The following is an 11,148-nucleotide window of genomic DNA, read 5'->3' as shown; positions in this document are numbered from 1 at the left end:
GAACACTGAAGTACAAGCTAAAAAGAAAATAGATCTTCCTGCTTTATTAGAGATCCATGACAGCAGCACCGACCTTCACAGATGGAGGCTGACACGGCTTGTCGCGTTGTGGATGAGTCTTGCTGTGCGGTGTGTGGAGAAACCTTCCTGGCTCCTGTGGTTCTGAGCTGCATTGGCTGTGGTAGTAGTTTTTGTCATTTTTGTTTGGAACAGTTCTGGACACAGCTTTGTGTAAAAGAGTGCCCCCTCTGCTTTAAAGATTGTCTTGAACTTCCATATAAATCGTGCAAGACACACGGTGAGAGGATGCTTCTGTTCTGTGTTGCTGATTTGGAGCCGGTCTGCTGTGTTTGCAGCAGATCTGGTCAGCATATGAACCATAGAGTGTTTCACATAAGGGAGGCCTTCAGGAACCATAAGGTAGGTGAAGCTTTTTTTTCTTTGAAGTGTTACTTTTAGATTTACACATAACTAAATATTCTCAGTCTATATACACAGGCTAGCAACAGGTCACCTGTTCATGTGTCCAAGGCGATCCTTACCTTTGTAATTTGTTGGATTTCAAAATGTATTAATTAAAAATCAGGTCTTTAAAACACTTCTTTTTTTTTCAAGTTGCCCCACTCCAGGCATCTAAGACTGAATTGTTTGGGTTAAAACATAATGTTTGCCATAAGAAAACATCTTAATAGTGTTTTCCTATGGCAGGAGTGTGTTCCCTGGGCTTTTGCACAATTGGCACAACCTATTTTTGTGCAGCATTCCAGTAAGCTAATTTAGCCAACCAAATACTGGGTTACAAGGCACAGAAGATCAGGTTGCTGTGAAATGCTTTTGAGATTAACAAATTAAACTTTAGGATGACTATGTTGCTGTGTCCTTTACCTTTTAATTAATTAAGGTTTTCACATATTAATCTTGTGATAGTTTAAATCAATACCCCATCCACAATTTAGTACAATATCCCAAATTCAAAAGGTCAGGAATAAAATCTTCCAGATACAGCTTCTCTTTGCTATTTATATCCTCCTCCGTACTCTAGATCTGATTGTTTTGCTTCTTTCATTACAACCACTGGTTCACTTAACCTTCTAAATAACAAAAGGGTCAACATAGCTTAAATGCAATTCAAGAACTATAGTGTGGGCAAATATTCCAGCACCATATATATATTTTTTATGTCTATGGTTACCAGTTGATTCAATCATTTAAACGTAAAGAGAAGGGTTTTTACTTTAGAGAGGTGTTTATTTGAGAAAGGGCAGTGCTTTGTGTAGCATTACACTGGACATGTATTTGAGATCTGAAGTATTAACAGTTATTTCTGAGGTTAAGATGAGGCAGCTTGATGTGGGAGGGGCATTAGAGCCTGCTTTACAATCAGAGCGCTGGGGGAAAGAATGGCCACCAGACATGCTCGTTCTGAGGATGACCTTTCCTGTCCAATTTGTGGACATATTCTGTGTAAGCCAGTGGTCCTCACCTGCAGACACAGATTTTGTAAGGCCTGTCTGCAAGGCAGCTGGGACACACAAGACCGCAAGGACTCGCACTGCTGCCCTCTGTGCTGGCGTCGCTCTTCAATGGATCAAATTGCGGTAAACACTGTGCTAGAGAGGGCCTGTGAGTCCTTCAAAGACGACAGGAGTAGGAATGACCCAAAATCTTGTAAAGAGCACGGGGAAAACCTCACACTCTTCTGCTTGGAGGATCTGGAACCAATATGTGGCCTTTGTGGCAAAGCAGCTGCACACAAGGGGCACAGACTCTATCCCATTGCAGAAGGCGCCCATGACTGTAAGGTAGGCATATTAATGTCACAAGGCTAGTCAAAGCATTGCTTCACAAGAGCAGACAGCAGCACATCCTTCACATAACGTGTTGAGTCTAAGTATAACCTATTAACCAGTTACTTTTGATGGCACTTATTGCAGCCAAGATAAATAGCAAAATCCTTGTTGCTTAGTATTTTAATATTAAATGCAGCCAACACGTATTGTAGAAAAAGACGCGTGGTGTTAGCCACCATGAATAAATGAATAAACTTTAAATATTTTTCAGTTTTAATTTTATTTAGTGAAGACTAAATTGCTGGGAAAATGTGTTGCACATTAGTTTTCCAACATTTCTTTTTGTATTCCTGATATTCTAATACAGAGTATATTACTATTCTAATAATAGAATTATATATTTGGTATCCTGTTGCTATTCAGGTCCAGAAGGGTCTGAAACTTGACTCCCACAAGGTTTTAGTGACGCTACATTCATTCATATCCTGCCCTTGCCTTTTTCCCCGAAGGCAACTAAACGTCCAACAAGCTAAATAATTTTTTTTTTTTAATACTGTAAAATATCTTTAGTCTATGCATGACCTCAGTTTTGCTGACATGACCCGTTCAATGGATCTTCCATAGTTCTTTGTCTTTGATGCTACTGTATTGTTAAGCTTTCCATTTAGATGGAATGGTGCTATGGAAAGGTATGTGGCAGCTGAAAGCCTCACTCAGTGCTGGCAGCTTGGCCACCTGCCAGACTGACCTTGTAAAAGAGTTGATGCCCTGTCACTGACATTTCAGGAGGAGCTGAAGAGCGCTCTTCTGCCCTTGAAAGAGAAGCTGCAGCTGTACAAGAATGCGACCGTAGCATGTGAGGAAATGGCTGAACACGTCCAGGTATGGTCAGTTTCCAGGGATGCTTTCGGAGGAGGTTCGAAATAACCAATTGAACACGTCCCCTTGCAGAACCAAGCTAAACACACTGAAGCACAGATCAAAGAGGAATTCGAGGCTCTTCACAAGTTTCTTAAGGAGCAGGAGGCCGCTAGACTTTTGGAGTTAAAGGCTGAGGAGGATCAGAAGAATCACATGATCAATGAAAAGATTGAGGAGATGAGCAATGAAGTAACATCGCTCTCTAACATTATCAGAACAGCGGAACAGGAAATGAATAGTCAAGATATCCCATTTCTGAAGGTCAGACATTTATATGAAGCCCATTTCAAGCAGAACTGAATGTGCATTCTTGTGCATGTCAACCAGAAACTTATATATTGCATTTTTTTTTCTCAGAATTACAAGGAGACAATCAAAAGGTATGTTTTTTTTTTAAGTATGTATTGTTTAACTTGTTTTACAGAAAGAACTCCCAAATGCTTACTTTTACGATCTCTTTTCAGAACCTGGAAAAAGTCTCCTGATCCACACATGTTGTCTGCAGCCCTAATTGATGTGGCCAAGCACTTGGGCTCTCTAAAATATAAAGTGTGGGAGAAGATGAAAAAAATTGTCAAATATAGTAAGTATAATGCAGAATGTTGCAGCAAATTCAACAGGCTTTACTCATTACATCAGTAACTCTACTTTTTTCATTCAAGCTCCAGTGATTCTTGACCCCAATACCGCAGCAAGCTGTTTCATCCTCTCCGAGGATCTCACAGTCGTGCAGAACTCTACCCAGATCTTCAAGCTTCCGGACAACCCGGAGCGCTTCGATATCAGCGCAGAGCTGCTCGCTGCCGAGGGCTACTTCACTGGACGCCACAGCTGGGACGTGGAGGTGAACGACAACACCTACTGGGTTTTAGGAATAGCCAGCGAGTCGATTAACAGGAAGGGCAAACATGTGCTGACACCTGCAGAGGGATTCTGGACTATAAGATATCGGAACGGAGAGCACAAAGCCTGCACCGCGCCCTGGGAGCCACTCAATATGTCTAAGAAGCCAGACGTGATAAGAATGGTTTTGGACATGGACAGAGGAAGGGTGACATTTTACGACCCGAAGGAGAGAACGCCCCTCTACACTTTCACGAATATCATCACACCAAAAGCCTTTCCGTATTTTTGTACCGCTTGTAAAGAGCATCCACTGAAAATTCTACCGGAAAGGATAACTTTGTCAACGGAGCACTAACAGAGCTGTAAAAATTCTCTTTTCTTTTTGCAAATAGGGTTACAAGATAAATTGGAAGCAGAATAAATTGAATGAAGCAAACGCTTTGAAATAGTTTAATAGCGTTACAGCAAAACAAAGAATTTGGGGTTGCACCTCACAAACCTTAACACCTATGTAATATCACACAGATTTGTTACATAAAAACAGTCAGAAATGTGCGACTTAGCTTCTCTGCTGACAATTTATTTAAAATCCTTTTCGTTAAAAGCAGAAAATGTGAAACAGATCTAAAGTTTAATAAAAGGCACATTCTATAATAAAAATCTGTGTTGTTCCGTGGTTCGACAGTGTTGTTCAGAGGTACACATCTGACAAGCAGGTTTAGTAATTCATTGCATTAAAAAAAAAAAAAAATCACGATAGATGTTGTGATTATGTTAACGTTAGTACGGTTTTTAACTTGTAGGCATTCATACTGCATGTAAAAAATCAAGTTTTTCAACCTCATTAAAACAAGCCAGAGTAACACAGGTAAACCTACACAGTAAAACCTAGCAGCATTTAGCATTTCCTAGATGGGTAAATACCCCATAACGAAGTTTCACTTAATACTACAAGTTATATTCTAACACCATTAATGTAACATGTATCGTCCTTCAAATTAGCTGGGAAAGAAATCTATTCTATGTACGACGCTGCTCAAAGGCAATTTAAAATGCTCATTTTGTGATTAAAAAGGAACTGTTAAAGAACAAATACCTCCACATAGTGTGTTACTTATACAGTGTTTAAACTCGTGTAACAGTACTCGATGTAAATAGTCCTCTTAACTCCGTTTCCTGAAAGCCGAACAGCCAAAACTGTGTTGCACCAAAACTGAATGATCCAGACATTGCTGCATGCATTCCTCAATGCGTTTCCCTCTGGCTCCTGATTAACCTGTCTGACTGAGGCACTTGGACAGCACTGCTATGGCCGCACACACACGTCATAGAGACATTCTTCCCTCCACGATGGAGTTGTAAAGCTCCTCGTCCACTGGAACGTAACGGGCAGCTCGACCGTTCAAAAAGTAGATCTGGTCAGTTGTCAGCCGTGGGTCAAATCCCTCCCTCTGGAGTCTGGTCTTTTGGATTTTAAATGTGCCTGTACATGCATGTTTGGATATATAATATTTCATTAACAAGGAATTTCTAGCGATCATTATTATAATTTTTTTTAGGGAGAGAAAATGCTGGGTTATTTTACCTGTGGTGTCTACCTGTGGGGAGATTCGCAGGAACACTGGGCGGGCATAAGTAGGAAGTGATCGCTGAATCTTCTGCAAGAAACTGTCGCAGTCAAACTTCCCTGTAGCATCTGCGATGGCAGCCATGCCTGCTTTACCTTCCACACCTGACGCAAAATTACAGTGACAGCAATAAGACTAACGGGGAAAGACCAGGAAGTGGTTGCAATATCAAAAGATCCTTCAGTTTACCTGGCACTGCTACGCCGTACACGGCCACGTCGGTTTGATCCAGAACATTGCTGAGTATGCCCTCCACCTCAGTGGTGGAGACATTTTCCCCTCGCCAGCGGAAGGTGTCCCCACTCCGGTCACGGAAATACATGTAGCCCAGTTCATCCATCACCAGTACGTCTCCTGGAGTAAGCGAAAAGCTAATTAGCTGAAACTAAAAACACGACATGTTTGTGAATAGCTAACTGGTCACATCACACACTGTGCGCTGACAAAAAAAAAAAAGTTTTGTGCTAACCTGATAAATATGCAGAATCATTTTTCCTGAAGACATTTTGAACAATCTTCTTCTTTGTAGCATCCTGGCTGGCGTAGCCGTCAAAGCGCCGTAGTGGGTCCTTCTGGTTTATACGACCTACCAGAAGCCCTGGTTCCCCTGTGAAGCACGGAGGATTTTAATTGTGTACATTCAGTACAGAACAAAAGACTCAAACTGTACTGGACAAACTTGCGATAGCATTAATAAAGCAGTTTATTACCAGGGCTGCAAGGGACACAGAGACCACGGCTGTCCCGAATAAGCTCCATGGTTTCCTCATTGACCTTCACCAGCCGGATGGGGTACACGTAGGGCAGAATGCGACTGTTAAATCCGCAGGCTCCCACCTGGCACAACATACTCAGCTAAAGTATCCAACCCACATCCTTTTCAAATTTTGTGCGGAAAGAGACAATATAGTGAATGCCGACCTTGCCATCCATGTTGGCAATGCTGCAGTTGCACTCAGTTGCTCCATAAAACTCCCCGATCTGCCCCACCCCAAATCGCTCTGTGAAGGCTTCCCACACACTGGGGCGCAGTCCATTCCCCACTGCCAGGCGAACTCTGTGGCCCTTCTCGGATGGCCGGACCGGCTGCGACAGGAGGTACCGGCAGATTTCCCCAATATACTGTACCACCTGCGAGGCGAAGTCATCAAAGGTTCTCTTATTTAAGTTAGTTACTCATTAAAATGTGGTACATTTGAATGTTGCTCACACTGTGTCTCTTACAGTGCAATTGTACTTAATGCAATCTTCCCAGAAGCGACTGGCAGAGAATTTCCTTTTCACTACCACAGTGAGACCATGGATAAGACACTGACCAACGCCGACGATGTTACCTGACACAGACGGAAAGTCTTTAAGTAACAAAACCCAACAATTGATCTGAATGTGGATTAATTAAATGCAGAAGGTGAGCATCATTTACCTGCAGAGTGATACAGGGGCAGGCAGTCATAGATGACATCATCAGGACGCATGCGGAAGGCAAAGTACCCAAAGCCAGCTATTCTGTAGTAGCTGTTGTAGAAAAATAAATACAGGCAAAAATAGATTTTCAGATGTTCTCATTCACAGTACAGGAACAGTAAAAAAAAAAAAAAAAAAAAAAAACTCTTAACAGCAAAGGTTTGTGGTGAGTAGCAGGTCATTAAAACATACCGACTGTGGACCACAATGGCAGCTTTGGGAAGTCCTGTGGTTCCAGAGGTGTAAATATAAAACAGGCGGTCTGGAGAAGATAATGCAACATTGCAGATATTATTTCAACACAATTTATGACACTTATTTCTATTTTCAACATCAATATAATTTATTTAACATCCAAGGGAAATTAAATCTCGGCATTTGACTGTAAAACAAACACAAAAGAAACAGGTTTTTCAAACATGGACTTGTTAATGCCAAAGTTAGTGAACATTATTTCTTTGCATTTGTTTTTTTCTTTTGGTCTCCTTGTTCTTATCGCTCCAATTTAATCCATAATAAAAACTAAACAACAGAATACAAGCATGCTGGTGTTCTAAGGCATTTAAATTTAACATCAAAGAAGAGAGTGAAAATTATATATCCACTGTTCATAACAGTTTAATCAAAGTTAAATTCACCATTTGAATGCATAGTTCTCTACTGTTTATTAAAAGACATTATTATTAGTTTGAAATGACTAACTATGGGATTTGACAGTGATGCTGGGGTCATGCTGTGTGAAATTATTGCTCTGCAAAATTTAAATCTGAACTAGATGTTCTCATTTTGCTTGGCTTGAAAACACTAAATATAGTGGCCCCTATACAGCTGCCACAGAGAAGCTCATGTTCAGATTTTTGGATTAAATTATCTGTGAAAAGTACAAACAGCATTCAGGTCTCAACTTTCAAAACTGCATAGAAAAAACCTGAACTGAAACAATATTTAAATGTCGTCCGGCAAAAGTAGGAGATCAACGCTAATTTTGCAACCAAAATAATTACTTTGTTTCATTGACATTGAATAAATGCTGCAAACTCATACCTAAAATAAGAAAAAACAAGTCAACAGTGTAGATTTGATCAGATTGAAATATAATTGGTCCGTTAGCAGACTCACATTTTCACAGCTCAAACAAATAAGGCATGACCCAGAGAAGATCTTCACATCTTATTTTACTCTAGATCTCCATGCAGTGCAGAAAGTCCTTTCTATAAATGGCTAAAGGCTGCTTAGGACAACCTCTCACCTCGTAATGTATAGACTTGTCTAGTATAGTTTTCTTTTTGGAATTTTTCTTTTTATTTTGTTTGCAGAAAAAAAACCCTACTATATAAACAGCACCAATTGCACAGAAGATTTAAAAAAATCCTTCTATTGCATGATTTTATTTAAAAGTGGACTCAGATATTTTTGCCACACAGAAGCTTCAGTCATACAGGAGGAGTTCACATGCGTGAAAGAAGAAACCTGCAGATATTTGGTTGCTTATGTAATCAGACATAATATAAGTGCAGATGCAGACCGCACACAGCTTTAGCATCCCAGAGATTAACGTATTCTGGTGTAAAATGAGGGCATCAACCCGAGATCAAAAGCAAAAGATGCTGGCAAGAGATTTTGCACAATACCAATGTTTTTACTTGCCCAATCAAATCCCTAGATCTCAGATGCAAACGCAATGAGTGCTGCAGGTAACCCTTCCAAGTTACACCACGTCTGCCTGGAGGAATGGGACAAAATTTCACCAATGCACTGGATGAAAGGCTACAAAAGAAAGTTTGATTCAAATGATGTAATTCAAAAATCTACTCTAAAAATATTAATGAAATAAGACAAAAATCTAATTGTGCAGAAATTGCTCTCTTGTTATTCTAGCATCTAGAAATGTTAGTAATTCTACCCGATTTAAAAACAGGAACATTCTGATTAAATATCAGACAGTGAGAAAATTGGTTCAGTTAGTCAAACTGTTGAATCTTCATGTTACCAACATGACCCCACTGGAGAAGAGCTAACTGATTAACCATAAAGAATGTTATGATTTTGTCACCAAGCTATGGATGGTTTACTGAGAAGATTTCTTGCGTTAGAGCAATTGGCAATGTTTGCCATAAAAACAGAAATAACTTGGGATGATCCCTACTAACCATTCATGCCTTTCGGGGGAACACAAGGTGAAGGTGGGTTTCTTGATGCAGTGGCCAAAACTGGGTCCAGAGGTTGAGCGTTCAGAGCTGTCAGACGTTCTGCGCTGAGGTCCCCTGTACAAAAGCGCACCATGGACTGGCTGATGGAGGAACTGATCTCCAACATGGCTGATCATAAAGGAAAAGATACGAGAAGTCAACAGAAGATATCTCAACTGTATCAGAACATGCAGTAAATCTAATGCTATATGAATCATACAGTATTTGATACATATTTCAGAGATCTCTGTAACAAAGTTCATTCATTCCTTAAAAATAAAACCCTGCTCTTTTAAATGATGTACTTGTCTTCTGTCCTCTAGTGGAGGATTCAAGAATTACAGATGCCCTGTGCAAGTTTTATTTAAGATTCCAAGATGGCTGCCCAACCGTTTTAGAAATAGTTTCCATTCAACAACTATGAGAGGTGTTTGACATTTTAAAGTTGATCAGCTTGTTCGGTTTTAGATAATGGATATTATCCAACTGTTGACACAAAGATAACACATTCATTAATGTATAACTCTTTGAAAAGGGAACCAAAACCAGTGCTAACCAGTAGGAAACGTGCTGTTGCAAACTTCAGTGTAACAGCCCCTCTTTCATCTGCAGGACATGGGAAAACAGGCCCACATTTAAGGCAACCCACAATTGTGCCTCTTAAAGTGATAAATGATGACATTGGCCACAAACCAAGGCCCCAGGCCGTATGAGGCATAGGGTGGGTGAACGACCGGAACCAGTTTTTTAACAGGTTTGGTCAGTCACCCACCAGTCCCCGAGCTGTCACCTCCACCCTCTGTGACAATTGTCTATTTCTATTCTCAGGACTTCACACTTTTCAGCTTTTAGACATCACCCACCCTCCCACAGTCCCTCTCCTCCACCTCCAACTTGTTTCCACACTTCAGGTGACAAATAGGCTGCAAAAGATCAAGGCTGCAGGTCTGGGTAGCACTGACTCTAGAGATGCAGTGCAGATCAACTGTGTGGCATCATGGGATCTATGTTCAACCTGAGTCTGAGGATGGGGAAAGTGTGTGGTAAAGGTGCCAAAGACCAAACAGTAGAGATATCTGCATCTATTGACTGGCAGCCCTGACATTGAATCTGATGAAGACCTTCGAGAGAATTAAGCATTATAAGATATAACCAAGTAAATCAAACAAACAAACTCTGCCATGTTGTCAGGACTGTTCAGTTACTAGATTAATATATTTTGCAAAAAAAAATAAAAAATTCTTAGAAACACTTTTGGTGATTATATGTTTTTTTCAGGCTTACATAAGTTTGAATAATAATATAATAGACATATTACCATAAAAATCCATCATAATTTATACAAATAATGTGTGAAATCCAGGTAGGTCATGTTTTGTAAAACATGGTATGTTAAAAACTTAGAATAATAGACAAAATCTCTGCACAGGAAGCAAGCGAGGCACTGTAGGGTTAATTTTTAGTTCAAGTCTGAAACTGCCCCAAAACGGCTTCCAGTGGTTGTTTTTTCTACAGCTAAATAAAAACAAAGATGGAAATTTTGCAGAGCAAACAAAAAGGCATGCAATCTAACTTAAGGATGCATAAATGGAATTCTCAAGGCAATGTGAACACACTGCCTTGAAACCTTGAAACGCAGGTTCAGACATGCTAGAACACAAGTCATCTTCATAATTCAGGTTTTACATTCCAACTGTATACAAAAGAATCACTCTTACAGGTTTTAAAAGCTAACTGTATAAAATAAAATATGTAACCACCCAGTGTATATGTGCCAACCATCAGTGAGCCTGTGTGTTCTCCTTTTGATACAATTATTTGTAAAATACACATTTAAGTGATTACTCTGCATCCCCTCAAGTAAAGCTTTTCATTTGATTCCCTTTGGCTGCAGTTTTGAGAACTTGATATGATAATGTGAAATATATCTAAATATAATTTGCTGTGCATTTATTATAAACAACATACCCAAGACTCATTGTTGAGGGTTAAAAATTAACACTATGTTTGAATTACATGGAGGGGAGGATTTTTTTCACATGCTTTACAAAAACTACTAATTTCATACATGAGCATATGCTTTAATGGTCCACAAAAATTCTACCTTTAATCAAACCCTAAAATTGTTTTCAATCAAAGCATTAAACTACAATCTTACTGGTAAAGAATTATATGGGTAAACTGGTTTTATGTCAAGGCAGAATGTTTTCTGATCCGTTTTATTACGTAATTTCAACCTGTAGCCAATATCACCCTTAGGTTGAATACGATGATTACTACAACTAGAGCTGCGAAAAAGGGACAAAAAAA

At 39.8% G+C, this 11,148-nt stretch overlaps 2 protein-coding genes across 3 annotated transcripts in view; one reads left to right on the top strand and one right to left on the bottom strand.

The window, feature by feature from the left end:
• On the top strand, positions 1-4,308 carry trim35-13 (tripartite motif containing 35-13). 2 transcript variants are annotated; one of them, XM_008416066.2, is made up of 6 exons: positions 1-420; positions 2,577-2,672; positions 2,742-2,972; positions 3,069-3,091; positions 3,176-3,294; positions 3,374-4,308. In XM_008416066.2, exons 1-6 carry the CDS (start codon positions 82-84, stop codon positions 3,910-3,912), a joined length of 1,347 nt encoding a protein of 448 aa, XP_008414288.1. In that variant the 5' UTR covers positions 1-81; the 3' UTR covers positions 3,913-4,308. The 2 variants fall into 2 exon arrangements, with proteins under 2 accessions (XP_008414288.1, XP_008414287.1); XM_008416065.2 differs by lacking the exon at positions 1-420 and adding an exon at positions 511-1,802.
• The window catches only part of slc27a1a (solute carrier family 27 member 1a), a 9,166-nt gene continuing 2,009 nt past the window's right edge, over positions 3,992-11,148 (bottom strand). The window contains exons 4-13 of the mRNA XM_008416064.2: positions 8,800-8,967; positions 6,842-6,911; positions 6,609-6,700; positions 6,410-6,519; positions 6,107-6,316; positions 5,896-6,022; positions 5,655-5,792; positions 5,375-5,539; positions 5,143-5,289; positions 3,992-5,040 (exon numbers count right to left, since the gene is read on the bottom strand). Of these exons, the coding sequence (XP_008414286.1) occupies positions 4,883-5,040; positions 5,143-5,289; positions 5,375-5,539; positions 5,655-5,792; positions 5,896-6,022; positions 6,107-6,316; positions 6,410-6,519; positions 6,609-6,700; positions 6,842-6,911; positions 8,800-8,967 (1,385 nt within the window). The 3' untranslated portion in view covers positions 3,992-4,882. The remainder of the gene's footprint in view (positions 5,041-5,142; positions 5,290-5,374; positions 5,540-5,654; positions 5,793-5,895; positions 6,023-6,106; positions 6,317-6,409; positions 6,520-6,608; positions 6,701-6,841; positions 6,912-8,799; positions 8,968-11,148) is intronic.

This window comes from Poecilia reticulata, linkage group LG8 (genome assembly GCF_000633615.1).
Source record: "Poecilia reticulata strain Guanapo linkage group LG8, Guppy_female_1.0+MT, whole genome shotgun sequence".
NCBI classification, from domain to species: domain Eukaryota; kingdom Metazoa; phylum Chordata; class Actinopteri; order Cyprinodontiformes; family Poeciliidae; genus Poecilia; species Poecilia reticulata.
This window is presented reverse-complemented; position numbering and strand designations above follow the sequence as displayed.

Coding starts and splice junctions, on each gene's coding strand:
- trim35-13 (XM_008416065.2), top strand. CDS start 1,401: ATGGCCACCAGACATGCTCGTTCTGAGGATGACCTTTCCTGTCCAATT. Junction 2,673..2,741: donor AAATGGCTGAACACGTCCAG/GTATGGTCAGTT, acceptor GTCCCCTTGCAG/AACCAAGCTAAACACACTGA. Junction 2,973..3,068: donor AAGATATCCCATTTCTGAAG/GTCAGACATTTA, acceptor TTTTTTTCTCAG/AATTACAAGGAGACAATCAA.